Source organism: Rhipicephalus sanguineus, chromosome 4 (assembly GCF_013339695.2).
Source record: "Rhipicephalus sanguineus isolate Rsan-2018 chromosome 4, BIME_Rsan_1.4, whole genome shotgun sequence".
Taxonomy (NCBI): domain Eukaryota; kingdom Metazoa; phylum Arthropoda; class Arachnida; order Ixodida; family Ixodidae; genus Rhipicephalus; species Rhipicephalus sanguineus.
In genome coordinates, this window is record NC_051179.1 from 7,511,391 (window position 1) to 7,529,376 (window position 17,986).

Sequence of the window (17,986 nt, forward strand, 5' to 3'; positions counted from 1 at the left end):
CTTCCCGTTTGAAGAGGCATCTGGCTTTCGCCTTCATAAGCTACGCGACGTTTGCTGGTGGTCGTACATAGTGAGAGAGTGAAATGCTGCGGCTGTGTGCTGCATTTATGTTGGCAATAAGATTTCTTCACTCAAGCTTGCATTCCCCTGACGCAAACACTATGTCCCAAATTTATTCACTCTCAAACTGACGTTGGGCCTCTCCAACCCTATGTATTTTCTTGGAGCCTCATTTATTTACGTGGGAAAGATGCCACCCTGTTGGCGTTAAACACGACACTGCTGCCAAAATTGCTGGGGTACTCATCAAATATTTACTATCTTGTTTTGCTGCTGCTGGATGCTGCAATAACTTCTATTTTATTCACCGCTATTTCAAGTTCAGTGGGTCCTAGTTCACAGCCGACGCTTGCAGAACAAGTCTGACGAGCGTTACTGTATTTTCTTTCTTTTCCTTGACGTTGCATGCTACTACCATGCTCGGTCTCGTAGACTACTTCTCCTTCCACCAGCAATCTCGAAGTGGGGAAGCTTTGCTCTATGAATTTGTTGATGACAGAGAGCGGCAAGTTCACTGGATTGCAAATGGAACTATAATTAAGGAGCATTAAAAAAAGGCATCGCATTTGCTCGCGTTTTGTGTGAGCACCAAACGAAACGAATGCACTGAATAAAGAAACAGAAGCAGCGGCATTTGCCCGCTGAGAAGGCTAATCAATACGCATTGCGAGACAACTTATCAAATGACATTGAAACGTACACGAATTTAGACCGAAAAAAAAACTGAATCGTCGGGACGGCACATCACAAAGTTGCCATGCGCACCGAAGCCGTAGTTGTAACGAAATTGTTTTTGAACTGCTCCTATAGCGTCCGCGCAACAATAGTTTGTGTACTCACAAATTCTCAAATTTTGCGGCGTAAAGTTCACAGCACAGTGCCAAAATGCGCTTGTAGCAAAAGCGAAATCATACGAGCATACATGCAGACCCTCATACATGCAGAGGCACCGTCAGTCGTCGCGAACCCGTGCGATCGCTGGCTTGAGGCTTCTTTCTGTTATGCTCCATTTGGTTATACAGGCAGTCTACTCTAACGAGATATTTCACATATTTTGCACTCAGCGACTGACTACCTTTCACGCAAGAAGCCGGTTCAGGGGTCTCCAATTGACCGCGTGAAGTGGGTGCTCGGTTTTCTGCAGAGAGACAGCGACTGTAGACTGTCTTGTGCTTTCTGTTCGTCGAAAATTATTTTTTTGACAGGAAAGAATGTATTTCTTTTCGAAAGTACCTGCAGAAATGTTCCGGAGGGCTTCCGCGAGGTGGTTTTGTAGAGCGCCGACAGCAAAACCTATGGGGCGCGCGCCGGCGGCATCCTGCCTAGCACGTAATCGAGGCGCGTCCGATAGAGGGCGACTCCGTAACTCCTCGCCGCCAATAGCGCAACGAAGACGGGCTGAACGATGCATACCGTGCTGGCCTCCCGTCCGCTCACCCAAAACAACAGCGCAGTGTGGCCAGCATCACTTTCAACTTCGCCATGCTTGCGAAACAGATTATTTGCTGTAACATCGCATATTTTTTCGATTTAATTTTATTTACATGCCACACACAAAAACACGTTCTTGTTGCTTTAAAGGCGACTACACGTGCAAAAAATTGGATGTTTCGACGAGCGCAGCAGCGCTGTTTCTGCCCCATGCAGCAACCGCCAAAAGCTTGCACCGAGCCGTGTAGCACGGCCACAACTCCATTCTGGTTAAGCTCCATTAAGGAGTTCAATGCGGAATGGAGATAAACGGAGTTCGGTGGTGGCCGTGTGACAGGGGTACTCGACAACATTTACTTTGGCATCGCATTTATTTCATTTATGGTAGCGTCGGCGCGTGTCAGGAAATGCATATTTGTACTTGATGGTTACTGCACACTATTGCTCGGTGCGTGGTCCTGTGGCATTGTGAGCAGGTGCATATTGACTAGGTTTCACTTCATGTCGAGGTTTAACGGTAGTTGGCAATAATCAGGGTGATGCGCATCTAGTGAAAAGTTGGGCTTTAAAATTGTGTATTTAGTGGATTATTTTTCATCAAAAATATTTACACTTGTAACTTGTGGGAATGAGTGTGAACACCGAGGTTATGCAGAGTGAGCCTGGTTTTGATACTACTATGCTGTCGATATGTTGATCGCAACTATTTTATACCTTTTTTATATTTCGATGCTTTGCATCAAAATGTATCATGTGCACGTTACATGTATATTATAGTGAGTTGCCCCACACCACCCCATTTTTTTTTAGTCAATTTCGGAGAGGAAGTACTTTCTGTTGCGTAATTATTGTTTTTTTTGTTTTTTTCTTGCGACGCTATGCAGGTGTACGTGGGCTTCCAGGTGCAGTTGGACCTGACTGGCATCTTCATGCATGGCAAGATCCCCACGCTCAAGATCTCGCTCATCCAGATATTCCGAGCTCACCTGTGGCAGAAAATCCATGAGAGCATTGTCATGGACTTATGCCAGGTCGGTGTATTCTTTTGCAACAGCCAGTTGCTCAGATGAGGGGCCGGCCACATGGGCGCTCTGCATTCGATTCGAGATGGGCTTTGTCTATTAGCACACCACTAGTGGCACTGCATGAAATACACTTATGAAGGGGGAAGCATGACCAAAAAAAAAGAAGCATTTGTTTGGCTCAGGCCACATGTTCGGCCAAATAAAGAGTTTCATCTTGAACACGCCGACTGCTGTCTTCGTCGACGTCACGACCCCGTGACAGTATGGTAGCGCTTGTGAAAACTTCATTGAAGTGGGAGTACCTAGGGAAATTATTCATTGTGATAACACATTTTTGGCATTGTTTTCTGTGGGCAGCTGACAGGCAATAGATAGTTTTTCGTTGTGACGGAAATTTCATTGTAAGAATGTTCGTTACAGCGGGGTTTGACTGCAATGCACAGAACTTTGTTTTCAAGTGGTGGCATTCACAGAGTTCTTTGAGAAAGGTTTATAAGCTTGTCTTCATGGTCCCGATATTTTCCCGTATTTGGTCCATGGAAACCTTGCCTGGTAGACCCTTCCTTATGCCAGTAATGGCCACCTGTCTTGGAGATGCATATAAAGGACTCAATGGAGCTGTCTTCACCGTGCAAAATAACTTTCCTTTGTCGTACCTGTTCATTATGAAAACAGCCGCACTCGAAATGAACTCGTAACAGCCTCTTGGGAAGTTTTTATTCAAAAACTGCATGGAACAGAATCGTGCGTATAACAAAACATTGCAGATTTTTTTCAGTTTTGTTACATCCAGCTGTACCTCACTTTGTTAAGGTTTGTTACATTGAGGTTTAATTGTATGTGTGGCATTAGCCAACTCTTAGGATGTTCCTAATGTTCCTTGCAGGTCTTCGACCAAGAGCTGGATGCCTTGGAAATTGAGACCGTACAGAAGGAAACAATCCACCCACGGAAATCTTACAAGATGAACAGCTCTTGTGCGGACGTGCTGCTTTTTGCCACTTACAAGTGGAATGTCTCGCGGCCTTCCCTTCTGGCCGACTCAAAGTAAGTGGGCCACGGATTGAAGTCACCATTATTGCCCTGTCCCTGCAGCCATGGCCGTCACCATGGGTCGGCGAACTCACTCGTGAGTCGACTCACTCAGACTCACTCAGAATCCTATCGAGACGTGAGTCTGAGTCTGAGTGAGTCCGGGTGAGTAAAGTTTTTGTGAGTCTGAGTCCGAGTGAGTTCGGTTGGGAAACATTTTGGTGAGTCTGAGTCCGGGTGAGACCGGTTGAGGAAAAGTTTGGTGAGTGTGAGTCCGAGTGAGCCCTAAGGGCAAAATATATTGCATGAGTGAGTCTGAGTGAGCTCCACATTTTTTGCCGGCCTATGGTCTTATCTACTGAAGTTCAGCATCACTATCAGCCTTATGTCGGCTCACGTTTATACTCACGTATACTCCCACATAATTCAACGCGCTACCGTTCATATGTCAGCTCAATATTTATTGATCAGACGCATGAGTTGAGGAGGGAGAAGGGGAGGAAGTGCCTTGACCTACCCCCGCAAACTTCTTCACGGCAAGTTACTGATCAAAATATCACGTGTGAGTCATCTCTTTCAACAAAAAGATCCTTATTGAACTGCAAGCTCAGATAACTCGTCTTTGAAGGTACGAGATCAAAATGCGCTAAGTAGCGCACCGATTATGCGAGATATTGGCGTTAAAGAGCATTGACATTATGGTCGAAAAAGGCTAATTATAGGCTAGTGGACTCATGAGTCGACTCACTCAGACTCAGGTCGAGCCATGAATTTGAGTCTGAGTGAGTCCGGTGAAATATATTTTGGTGAGTCTGAGTCCAAGTGAGTCCGGGTGAGAAAAGTAGTGGTGAGTCTGAGTCCGAGTGAGTCCGGATGAGGAAGAGTTTGGTGAGTTTGAGTCCGAGTGAGCCCTAAGGGTAAGATATGTTTCGTGAGTGAGTCTGAGTGAGCTCCACATTTTTTGCCGACCTATGGCCGTCACTGAACTACAATCAATACTGCACGTCTCTACATGAGACAACTTACATTTTATATCAACGTACAGCTCTGTTAAAGGACCCCTGACAGCGAAATTTTTGTTGGTGACTTTTTTGCTGTAATTTGTAGCTTTGTGTCTGGTAATCTCTAAATTAAATCGTAAATGCTCTAGCGTATCGTACAACTAATTCTAGCGTTTGAAAGTATGTGGGTGCCTCGGTATGGGTTAAACCTGTTAAGCGCGTCTACCCTCACGAAAACTACCTCGAGAGCAGCCCGACAGCAGAGCCAGAGGGGTGAGGAACAATAGGCCTCGCCGGGTGCCAGTCGTCGTATTGTGCACGTGCGCCCCGCAAACCTTCTGTGACGTCCACAATACTTGCTTTACTCATGGAACGTCACACCGGGCCTCTATCTATGTCATACCAGGATGTCGCAAGGTGCAGCCAACTCAAGTGAGCACTCACGCTTATTTTAAAACCAAATTAAGATATCTTAAAGGCAACGTTCGTCACTAATAATCGGTCAGATGTGCCCCCGTATACAGGAAAGTCAAATAACACAAAGATCTCGAGGTTTCAATTTTGGTGTCAGGGGTCCTTTAAAGTAAGCTGTTTAAAGAAAGTTTAATGTATATTATTCCGACCTAATGCCCTGCCCTTTTCTTTTCTACAGTAAAACTTAATTCGATCTTGGTTATTTTGAAATCACGCTTAATTCGAAGGATTTCTGTGGTCCCGTATTTTGCAATGTAAATTTGAGTGGATAATTTGAAGCGGCGGTCAGCACCAGCCCGGTTCATTTGAAAACTTTGGGTGCCATGTGCCAATTCCCGATGTCTTCAGGAGCCACAAAGCAATGCAATGTAGCGATACTAATGAGGGACAGGCTAAGCACCCCAGCCTCGCTGCTGCCAGCGCAGAATAAAAAAAAAAACAAGAAAAGAAAAAGCGGTCTCGTGGTCACCTGAAATATGCGCCTGCGGAAAAGACGTCCTTCACTGCAACACAGCGGTGACACACGGGCAACATGTTGCATGCTTCTCGCGACGTCAGTGCGTCATGATTTACCCATTTTTTTCTGGGAAAAGAAAAAATAATAAAGGATCATCTGACGGATTTTGTGATGTATGCAAACCTCCGATTGGCGGCTTTTCCAGCAATTTGCGCACTTGCACTGCTGGCGGAGTTCTTGCCTGCAACGCCTGCTTCGAAAACTCTGTTCGAAAACTTCAGTGATCATGCTTTCCAACCAAAACACATCGTGAATTCCGTCACACTGGCCATCGTTAAATTCTTTATTCTACCACAAACAGTGGGCGAATCGTCGCATCATGACGCGCTGACGCTTCGAGGAGCAGATGACAAGCTGCCCGCGTATCACCACTGTGCTGCAATGAAGCATGTCTTCTTTTCCGCGGGCACACGTTTCAGCCGACCACGAGAATGTTTTAGAGCACAGCTTTGAGGCGCCCGTTCTGCGTTGAGCGGTGTCACCGTTGCAGTCGCTGTCGGTGGCATAACCGATACGTAGACATGAAGCAGTAACCGAAAGACATGAAAAAAATAAAATGAGAATAAGACTGAGGATCTTGCTTAGGTACAGAAGACTGAGGCGCGAAATACATTTCTTGAAAAAGGGAGAAGCAGAAGAGAAGACAGAGAAGCACACAAGAGGTGGTATATGAAATACCCCTAAGCTGCGGCAAGTCCTACGTCGGACAAACGGGACGTTGCATTAATGACAGATTGAGGGAGCATGCCAACAGCTTAAGTAAGAGAGATCAGGCGCACCTTCCTGTGCATTGCAACTCCTGCGGATGTGAACCATGCTTTGCGCAAGTACTGATTCTTGGCAGAAGCTGACAACAAACGGCTAGAGAGCTGCTGGAAGCTTTCTATATCAAAAAGAAAGGTTCTGATTGTGTCAGTGACACTTCGATATCTTTGTATTCGACAGAAATGCGCTTCCTAGATACTATGTTGGCTTGACCATGTCGCTGCACGTCTGATGTTCACTGTTCACGCATGCGCGGAAACGTTTCCTTTTTACTGTACCATTCGTAGTCTGTCATTAAACAGTTGGTAGTTGGCGCTTCTCTGTCTTCTCTTCTGCTTCTCCCTTTTTCAAGAAATGTATTTCGTGCCTCAGTCTTCTGTACCTAAGCAATATACGCACCAACTAGCCCAGAAGCAAGTCCTTTTGGAACACTGCGGATCAAATGGAATTTGAACCCGAGCCCTCTGCGTGGCAGTCAAGTATTCTACCACACAGTCCTGCTGGTGCTTGAAACTCATTTGCAAAAAGACCCTACACATGCATCATGTCGGGCAAGGAATTGCGTTAACCTACGTAAAAAATTAATAGCTTGGCAGAAGAGTAAAATAACAGCCAGTCATCACACAATGCTAATTGCACAACGAGTGTGGTTTAATGCTTCCCACCTACTGCAAAGTGCTCGGCCATAATTCTTCATCGTCATCAGCCACATGCAGCATCAACAAAGTGCACATAATACCTTACAGATGTGTAGCGGGTACCTCGCTTATCCGCAAAAAGATGAATAATGGCGTAGTGGGTACTGTCCTGCATCACAAAAATTGTGATTTATGGCACAGTTGATACCTTGCGGAAAGCCAAAACTTCAAACACACAAACACAGTTGGCCTTGCCCTAACACTAGGCTTGTGCGAATAATAAATTTTAGGTTCAAAGAGAATAGTGATTTGGGTCGAATAACTTCGAATCGAATTCAAATAGTGTACACCTTTGTCCGTAAAGTTTCGAGACTGATTTATTTTCTTCTCTAGAAATGATTCCCCAAAACAAATCTCGATGTGTACGTGTAGCGCCATCTTTTCGGGCTAACCTGAGCAATTTATGTTGATTGCTCTGGCAGCTCCTAGATGGCACTACATGTAGAAAAATACGTTGTCACTAGTCTGTCCATCCTACTGTGAGTGAGTGTGGAGGGATGGACGTCCACCTCGAACAGCGTGTAAACATTAAATTGTGCGAAGTTTGGCAAGACAGCCACACAGACATATGAGCTCCTTCATGATGCTTACAGCAACGAGACATAATTGCGGGCGCAAGTTTTCAGTGGCATAAGAGGTTCCTTTTGTGGAGAACGTTGGTGGAAGACTGCACAAGGCAGGGGGGCCCTGCAACCTCTCGGTATGAAAACAATGTGGCTCGGATCTGGGAGATCATACAGCAAGGCCGCACCATTACAATCCGCATGCTATTGCATGCTCTCGACATTAGCAAGACAACATGCCACCAAATTTTGCATGAGAACTTGGGGAAACGAAAGCTGAATTCCAGAGTTGCGCCACACTCCCTCACACAGGACCAGAAGGACACGCGGGCATCAGTGAGCGCTGATTTGCTCTCCGAGGCAGAGAAGGATGCTGCATTCGTTGACAGCGTCATTGCTGAAGACGAAGCCTGGTGTTTTCAATACGATGCTCAAACAAAGAGGCAGAGTGCGGAATGGTGGTCCACAAGCTCTCCGGTGTCAAGAAAGATGCGGCGACAGAAGACCAAGACAAAGACGATGCTGATAGTTTTTTTCGATGCCAGAGGTGTTGTACACCACGAGTTTGTTCCACAAGGGCAGATGGTGAATCAGGAGTTTTATATCCACGTGCTCCAAAACATGCGTGATGCTCTGCGACACCGTCACCCTGACTTATGGGCATCTGGACAATGGAGCCTTCTCCATGATAACGCCAGGCCGCACACTGCTCTCATCGTGACAAAATTTCTCGCCAAGCACAGCATTACTGTACTTCTCCATCCATCATACTCACCTGACATCTCTCCGTGCAATTTTTTCCTGTTTCCTCGTGTGAAGAGAGCCCTAATAGGTCCCTGGATTACCTAGGAGCACGGAGGCCATTCAAGACGCCACGACAAAGGAGCTGACAGCGCTGCCAAAAGAAGCGTTTTCCACCTGTTTCCAAGACCTCAAGAAGCGTTCGAAGCTGTGTATAGACTACAAGGGAGACTATTTCGAAGGGGTGCTGCACAAATGATTTCAATGTTAAACGCATTTTTACGGACTCAGTCTCAGAGCTTGATGGACAAAGGTTGTATCTCACATATTATAAAAAAAATGAGCATACAGTCGACGTCCGATTTCCCGGACGCCCGAAATTCCGGACATGCCTGATTTCCCGGACTCATCTGTGGCACCGTCAAGTTCCCCGTAGAGTCAATGTATTAAAAAGTCCGAAATTCCGGACGTTTATAGCCTTCGCCATCCGATTTCCCGGACTTTTTGCTGTTAACCGCCGACCCAAAGTCACCACTCACCACCGACGCCGCCATTTTGGTTGTTTTCATTTTCATATCCTTGAACCCACCGTACTCGCATCGCAGCAGGTGTGGCCAGCAGCACCGCCGCACCGCGCCGCGGCTGCCGTAACCTCGACACCGCACGTGTCAATCCGTTGCCAGCCGTAGCTTAGCCAAGCCAAACCTCACTGTGTTCGTTCACGTGTTGTTTTGTCAGCTGTGCCAGCTCTGCGGTCGTGTCTGCGGTTGATCGTTTGCTGCTGCGCGCTACCTTCAGTGATCACGTTTCCCGACCTTCAGCATCCATCGAGTTCCTAGCTGTTTCGTGCTGCGCTTTTCGTCGAGCGGATTCGCCGTTTACAGCAATGGCACCGACTGCTCCTTCGCCTTCGAAGCGCACAAAGCCACCTCGTAGGCTCACGATGACAAACTGCCATCCGCGGACGTTGCCTTCGACGATCTGCGCGCTGGCGGCATGTTGATTCCAGCCGAGATAACCCTTGAGGGCTTCGCCGACGCTGACAAAGACCTCGAGCTATGTGCGGAGTTGACCGATGACGAAATCATTCATCAAGTTACCGAGGATTCCGATGACTCCGACACCGAGAACGAAGAGCTAGCTACTACACAGCCAACGAGCTCGGAGTTGACGCGAGCACTGATGACACTGTCATTGGTGTACAGCGGCAACATGACGTTGACAGAAATTGAGGCAGACATAATCGCGGGCAAGCGGACCGTGCAAAAGAAAATAAGCGACTTCTTTGCGCCCAAGTGCTGACCTATGAGGTAGTGCAGGCCACGTCGTATTTTTTTTTTTTATAAACAGCTCTCTTCAGAGCCACCTAAACGATGCATTGGCTGAATTGCTATGGGAATCTTGTGTTCCGGCTGTGACCCTCTCCGTCAGCGAAAAATACCTACCAAAAAGGTGTGTTTTCACGTGCATTCGTTTTTCCAGATGTTTTCGCGGTCCCTTGAGGGTCCGGCAAATCGGACGTCGGCTGTATTTGTCATAGCCCAACTAACCTGCACAATATATTTTTCAAATTGAAACAAGGCAAGTGCAAATGTCATTCTTTTTGGTTCAAAGGGAAGTGGAAACAACTTTGAATAGTAGCAGGATTTGACTTTCGGTAGAAGGCAAGTGGTAACCTGTAAAATATGTTACATTTTAAAATTTACTTTACTTAGAGCATATAAGCCGGTACAACGGGCTTCTTAACTTAAAGAAGATGAATCGATGTGAGGGTACTTTGATCATTTAACCTTGAAGTGGGACTTCGCGGCAGTACGGATTTTCCCTGGAAAGGTGTATTCAGGGGGTTACATGTGGTTTATCAGGGTTTCTACCGACCTGGAAAACCTGGAAAAGTCAGGGAATTTGAACACATCTGGAAAAGTCAGGGAATTTCTGAAAAATCTGGCCAGGTCATGGAAACTGACTGTAGTCTTTGAGATTGTCACGAAAATATTCATTATCATTGATCAAAGCTTAAAAAGGAGCTCCTTCAACCACGCAGAACAGCTAAGCAGAAGCATTATTAGAGAAGCGAGTTGGGCTAGTTTATGCGTATTAACTGCGGACATATCTACTAGCACGAAAAACACACAAAGGACGAGGTAGCATTGGGTCCTGTCTGCCGTCCTTACCTTAGCGCTGCGTGCTGTCTGCCATCTTTACCTCATTCTTTGCTAGCTAGTAGCAGAAGCATAGTAAAAAAAAAAAAAAACAGTGCATAGCTGGTGCTTCTACTTTCCGAGTACAACGTTCAGTGATTCCACTCCTGCGCCAACTGCGCCAAACTGCAACAAAGTCTCGGATTTCGGGGCATCTATCACTGGCAATCGCACCGCCGGCGCATCCAAACATGTGCAGCTTGATCTTGGGGCTGCCAAAGTCGCAACCATGGACCAACAGTTATTCCATTGAATAAATAGCGCTCACGCGTGCGTCCCGAGTAAGCCATGATGCCATGGACGGTGCCGACGCAGCTTCTGTTCTGCAAGTCGGCTCGACGGCAAAACGCGCTCTCCGCAGAGGCTCGTGACGTCTAAGCCTATCGGTAGTGAGAAAGTGCAACGGCGATTCATCGGCGGACGTCGTCTGTTCCAGAAACGCTGCTGATAGCTCGTTTCAAGCGTTGTACGGCACGTAAGGAAAGCAGTGTTCAGTAATAACTACATGCGTGCTGCTAAAATGTCTGTCACTTCTGTTTCTGGACATCGCAGAATGAAATCTGGGATCGCTAGCAGTAGATATGGAACAATATGGAATTTTCCTTGCTTCACGTTTATGGAAGAGCACGCGAACGGTGGGAACGTGTTGACACTTTTCCTCAGATATACTTTATCCATGGATCTTCATCCAGAAGAGCTTTTCCGTAATTCCTTCCACCAGCGCATCCGAGTTTGTAATCACTCTGCGGTAAATACTCCCTAAAAGGCCCTGCCATTTCGAGCTCACGAGCTAGGGTTCCAATTCGAATTTTTGTTTGCTTTTTTAAAAATGTCATCTCATTAATAAAACCATATTTCCTGGTCGGAGCAGCCGCAAATGCGCAGCTGTCAGTAGCGGGCCCGTCGCTCACGGCCCACAGTGAAGTGGCTGCACCATGTTACACGTCCGCCCCTCGCTTTCGAGGGTCAATAGCAGACGGTTAAAAAAACTCAGTTTCGCTTAAGGGCGAAACAATGAATGCGATACCAACAAATTGTATTGTTAAATGAAGTAAGGCTAGCAGCTAACTCTTTTGGATCCGATCTCGCGTAACTCAACAAAACGCTGGTTTAAGGGAATATGGCCGCTCCAGGAACCGAAGCGTTTTCGTGCTCTGAGTTCTCTAAACGCGAAGTAACCATTGAGAGCACAGCAAGTCTGCGAGCAGTTTCCTGATGCCTCGAGATAGAGCGCGCACAAGCGACTGCGCCCTTCAAACGATGCGGTTCCCCCCCCTCGGCTCCCCTGGCGTCCCTTCATGCTCCTTACGAAAGACTGGCGGGGCGTTTCCTCTCTGTTTGATGAGCAATCGACAGCAGGCCCGCACGCAGGAAGATGTTATCTCATGCGCTCTCCGTGCGACGGAGAGAGACGGCCGGCTAGCTTAATCTGCGCTTCAGCCGCGTTCGTCGCCAGCGCTCGCGAACTTTTACCCGCGGCTAGAATGCGCGTGGTGATGTTATTAATTTGGACTTCATACGAAAAATTACGGCAACGGCGACGGCAAAAATCCGCCGAGAGTGTCCATATAATTGCTATCTCAATAAAATTTTTCTTTAATATTGAGGAGCTGTGAAGTGGATGATAAGCGAAGCTGCTTCGCGCACGGCACAGAGGTGTCATGGTGGAGGACAGTTTGGTATGTAAGGCCAGGTTGTTAACGGCCAGGCTGTTAACGTTCAATACGCAATATTAATGCGAAAGCCTTAGATGTTTTATCAAACACGAAAATTGACCGTCGGCGGCGTTCGATTTATGCACAAAATAATCATCGTGTATGTCATCATCACGCCATAGATGGTCGAAACTTGTGACGTCAACATGGCTTCATATATCGTGATGTCACGTGATGATGTCGTCACACGACATCGTCGCTTTACGCTGCTTCCGTGATCGGTGTGCCGATCATGGAGGTAGCGCGAAACCAGGTGAAGTGCAGAAAGCTTGCAGAGAGGGAGGGTTGAGGATCTACCCGTCGATCGAGAAGAAAAATAACCTGGCTTTCGCTTTGGAGTTTTCTTAAGGGAATGCATTAGGGACAGTGTGGCTCTTTAGCATTGAGGCACTGCTGTACATCACGGTATTTGTCTACCACGTCTGCTGATAACCCCATAGATGTATTTAGAGTGTTATTTCATAAATTGCAATTTTATTGATCTGTTATTCTGTTTATTTGCTAGTGTCGAAAATAATCGCCAAAGAGGTTAATGCAGAACACTCAACTGCATGAGCCCTTATTTTTTCATTAGCTAGTGAAGTATGGAGTTCTCCTGAGACGATTTTTTCCATGAGATTTGCAATGAATCGAAATATTTCTAGCCTTCATAAGAGCCCCATAATAATATTCAGGTGCTTGAATGTTAATGCAATATGCTTCTGTAGTGCACTCCAGGATGTAAGACTTGCTGCTCCAGAGTGCTCCCAGATGCAAAATTATCTGCTCCAAAGTGCTCCAAGATGAAAAGTTTTCTGCTCCAAAGTGCTCCAAAACGGAAATTTTGCTGCTCCAAAAATTGCTCCAAATCAGAAGTACTCGGTAGCATCACTGAACGTTACTCACGCGCATAAAATTGTGCATGTTTGTCTTGGCTGTGATGTCGGCTCAGCTCGGTTTGAGGGCCTTCTGGTTAGGCTAGAAGTGCCATCAGCAGAGGGCAAGGTGTACAGAATATGCGAGTTGTAGTTATTATTTTATTGCGATAGCAATTATATGGACAGTCTCGGCTGGTTTTTGCCGCCGCCTTCATGCACCGTATATGTATAAGTATGTATATATATATATATATATAAAAGTCCCAAAGAAAAATCGTTCAGAAAAAAAATTTCACCTTCTCCCACTAAAGGGAACCATGTGGGGATGTGAAGGAGCGCTTGGGTCGACATAAAGTTCCGTTCATCACGAGCACCTTGCCCGATGTTAACGCGTCCTTGCATGTGGAGCACACCATGAATTCACTGTAGTTGCTGTTGCTGTTACTCGTCCCGAACTCTTGTTGGAGCACGCCACGCGGGTTCATCGCGCGTCTGCAGAATCTCGCTCAAACGACGCCATCACATGATTGCTGAGATAGTGTAAGGGGGAGAGGCCACAGCGTCTTACCCAGCCCCTTACACAGGCCCGAACGCACTAGCATGTGCCAGCAAACGTGGTTTTGTCTGCGTTACGCCAAGCTAGGACAGCATACGGCAGCTCAGGCCCCTTAAGTGCTCTGCACGTATCATCATCAAGGCGGTCGAAGAACAAGACGAAGAAGACTTCTTGGTGCGAGCGCGTGCTCAATTTGTTACAGGTGGCATGGTGGGTTTTAGAAAGCGAACGGTCGCCAATAGAACTACGGACAAAGCCCAGCGCAAAAGCTGCTTCGCATCTAAAATGCTTCCGAAGCGCGGAATGAAACCAGCGACTTCTCTCTCCAGCGCGTGGCGCTAACCACTATGTCACAAAGCATAGATCCTTCACGTAGCTAACGGTGAGCGTTATATACACACTGTTGTTAATGCGGTGTCAAACCGCCACGTTATGTGCGCGCTGTGATTGCGCGCCAAGTTTCTTTTGCTTGTTTTCTATCACATCCTTTCTCTTTCCACTTTGCTTATATACATGCATGCAATAAACGCTTTTTGGGCTGTTCTCGGCTGACACGGAATCATCAGCGTCTCCATCCTTTCATGACGGCAGCTAGCCTGCCTCCGCTATGCTACAATGGTGACGAGGATGGCAGGACTCAGAAACGGCAGGCACTTATAAGCTTTTCTTCATTACCAGCGAGATGGCGCAAGGAGCGCAACGGGCGCGTTTAAAAGTCGTCGGCCAGCTCGCTCGCTTCTTCTAATATTTGCGCCGGGAGAACCTTGCCCTTCCGGTGTCTGCTCGCGTGGTAGTTGCTCCCGGGGCAGATGTTTCTGCAGCATAGCAGCACGTCCATCACGGGCCGCTTTTCTTGCTATCGTATTCATTGCTTCGCCCTTGCGGCGAAACTGTGACTTTTTTTTGCTGAAAAGTGTAGTTTACAGGTGCGTAAATTAGACTGGGATACAAAAATAGTAGTAGAGTAAATATGGTAATCCAGATCGGATAGGATACAATCCAATCCACATCTCAAGCTGCCTTGGCTGCAGCCATATTGGCACTCTTCTTGTGATGCAGTGAGCATGCAGTGAGGTGCTATGCCTCCTGTGAAGAAGTGTACATTTAACCCTGATTGGGTGAACGCGGAAGTATCCGAGCACGCCTCGTGGATTAGAGCAGTGCCGAACGATACAAGTAAGGCTCAGTTTGCAGCATACCAGAAGACTTTCACGCTTAGCAATATGGGCATCGCTGCTGTCTCCAGTCACGCTGTGAGCGAGAAACACCTAGCTGCTGTGAGCGTGGTGCAGAGTGCTTCTCAGACAAACATCCGCGCGTTTTTTGGTGCTGGACCCAACTTGCTGTGTTCCGTGACTGCTACGAGTGAATGTGTATCGGCTGTGCCAAGCACGAGTGCTGAAAGCGTGCCTCCTAAACCAGTGGCCGTTGTGCCTGACGGGAAGGCATCCTTAAATAGGTTTCTAGTCAAGAAATGTGTCACGAAAGCAGTTGTTTGGTGTCTGAACACTGTAGCGACCCATGGATCGTTCCGTTCAGCAGCAGCATCAACGGGGCTTTTTCCCATCATGTTCCCCACGTGACGTCGCGAAGAAGTTGGAACTTGGTAAAGACAAAGTTGGCTAAACAATTTGTTACGGTATAGCCCCGTACTTCCGAAACAGGCTGCTATCAAAGCTGCATGGTGTCCCACACGTGGTCGTGGCTTTTGACAAGTCCCTGAACAAAATTGCTCAGAAAGAGCAAATGGACGTTTTGATCAGGTTTTGGGATCCAGCTGACGATGTTGTCAAAACCCGCTACCTGACGTCCAGTTTTTTAGGACACACTCGCGCAGAGGATTTAGCTGCCGCTTTCAAAAAGGCCACCGAGAACATTGAGCCCGCAAAAATACGTCAACTTTCGATGGATGGTCCAAACGTCAATTTGAAGTTGTTAAGTCATTGAAGCAAGAGTTTTCTGCATCTGATGGAAATCAGAATATTGTGGACATAAGAAGCTACAGACTGCACATTGTGAGTGGTGCATTTAAAACAGGCCACAATGTCACAGAGTAGTGTTTCTTAGAAGCATGTGCAATTTATTCAAGAATGTACCTGCACGACGAGCAGACTATGTCAATTTCACAGGGAGCACACTGTTTCCGCTAAAGTTTTGCTCAGTGCGCTGGCTGGAAAACGGCAAGGCTCTTGCTAGGGCACTGCAAGTCCTCCCAAATGTAGTCAGATATGTGCAGCATGTCAAGAAAGAAAAGAAACCTCCAACGTGTGGGAGCTATGCTCATGTCGAGATGGCTGTGAAAGACGAGATGCTGCCAGTAAAGCTGGCCTTTATGCTGTCAGTATCAGAAGAATTGGAGCCATTTTTGTCTGAGTTTAAACAGAGAAGCCGATGCTGCCTTTTCTCGCAACAGCACTGGGCGGCCTGTTGCGGTCACTGCTGGGATGAATCGTGTTAAAGGAAAAGCTGGATGCTGCAGGCACATTTTCAAAACTGATAAAAATTGATCTGGAAAACCCGAACATCATTGGTACAGCTACCTTTGACATAGGCCTTGCAAAGTGAGTTGTGAAAGATCACTAAACCATCTCACGCTGCAGTGGTAAGTGTCAAAAAAGAATGCATCTTATTTATTAAGACCTGTTCAGCGAAGATAATCGAAAGATCACCTCTGAAATACAAGCTGCCAGTTGCTTAAACCCAGCAGTTTGTGCCGCTTCTGTGGAAGCTGCCCAGAAGCAGCTCAACGTTGCACTTGAAGTACTTATAGAACACGGGCGCCTTACAGGCCTACAAGGAGAGAGAGCAAGTAGATCATATGTACAAGTGTGTTGAACAGCGCTGCACAAGTGTGTTTGCGAAAACTTGATTGCGCAAGAGAGCGCTTGGAGAAGCTGTGTGTGGAACTCTGTGCAAGTTCTCATGAAGAGCTACTGCTGTTTGTGAAGATTGTGCTGTGCCTTTCACATGGAAATTCTTCCGTGGAGCGGGGATTTTCAGTGAACAAGGAATGTCTTGTGGAAAATATGAAGGAGGAGTCACTTGTAGCACAAAGGTTAGTGTACGATGAGGTGTCTGCAGCAGGTGGTGTTGCAGAAGTTGACATAACAGACAAGATGATAGACATGGTTCGAAGTGCCAACATCAGATGGAAGGAAGACTTAGAAAGGAAAAGGAAGGAACGGTTGGACGTATTGGATGCTGAAAGAAAAAAGAAGAGGACTGCAGCTTTTGTGAAAGAGCTTGAATCAAAGAAGCAAAAACTGATGGAAGACACATAGCTTCAGGTCTCCATGCTGCTGCAAGAGATTGAAGGCATTGCAGCAAGCAGTGAAGGCATTGCCGATGCAGATAAACAAGCTTTTCTGTTTCTCGAGGGACAACTATTGTCTTTTAATATGTTATTCATTGTAAAGGATGCTTTCAGCCAAGGGAATGGACTAAAGCAGCGGGGTTTCCATTTTATATGAGTGCCTCATAATTTGTTTTTGCCACTTGTTTGTTTCCAGTGCGCGCTTTCTTCCAAGCAGACATACCGGTGATGGAATTTGCTTGAAATGGCCATGGAAAACCTGGAAAAGCCAAAGAATTTGGCAAAATTTAGTTGGTAGACACTCTGTTTATATGTCTATTCGTTCGTTTCGAATACTTTGAAATTTAGAACAATTTAAATTCGTTTCGAAGTGAATTCAAATACTGTAATATTTGTTCGAATTCGAACTGCTTGGATATTCGCACAAGCCTACCCAACACGAAGCTGCGCTCAGAATTCGCATTAAGCAGTATCACTCTTGCATGAGTAATGTATTTTGTACTGGTGCCGTTGTAGACCTTGAAACTTGCTGTGGTCAGCCTCTTTTAGAATGCAATGTGTGTGGGCTCTCGAAAGATCCACTCTCGTAACAAACGAGCATGTGTACATTTATTAACTGCTTTTACATAACGGCGAGCTTGCCAGCTGAATCTTGTAAATAACTAGTAACATTACCAATAATCCAATATAATGCCAATACAATACATAAACAACATAACGCCTACAATGAAGCACGAATGTGGCATTGTTGACGTTAGACTCGCCAAGGGAGTCCGTGGGAATGATTTGCAGTTTCGCACCCATGGGCCTCCTTGAGAGCCGTCTGTCGCCGACCACACCAAACCCCAAAAGAGAGAGCTCTTCCGCACGCACCTGTCTAACCTCGCTCCCTGCCAGGTGGCACCACTGGCGTCACCCCTAGAATCACTAGAAAAATTTCAGAGTATCGCATCTGTTTTCCGCGCGCCGCCGCCGACGCGATTGGCTTACTCGCATCACGTGACCTCTCGCCGCCATATCCCTTCCAAGCGCTTTGG

The 17,986-nt window shown here is 46.7% G+C and overlaps 1 protein-coding gene across 1 annotated transcript in view; it reads left to right on the forward strand.

Moving 5' to 3' along the window:
• The window catches only part of LOC119389333 (pre-mRNA-processing-splicing factor 8), a 619,528-nt gene that overhangs the window by 513,338 nt on the left and 88,204 nt on the right, over positions 1-17,986 (forward strand). The window contains exons 26-27 of the mRNA XM_037656539.1: positions 2,376-2,522; positions 3,403-3,563. Coding sequence (XP_037512467.1) covers positions 2,376-2,522; positions 3,403-3,563 — 308 coding nt within the window. The remainder of the gene's footprint in view (positions 1-2,375; positions 2,523-3,402; positions 3,564-17,986) is intronic.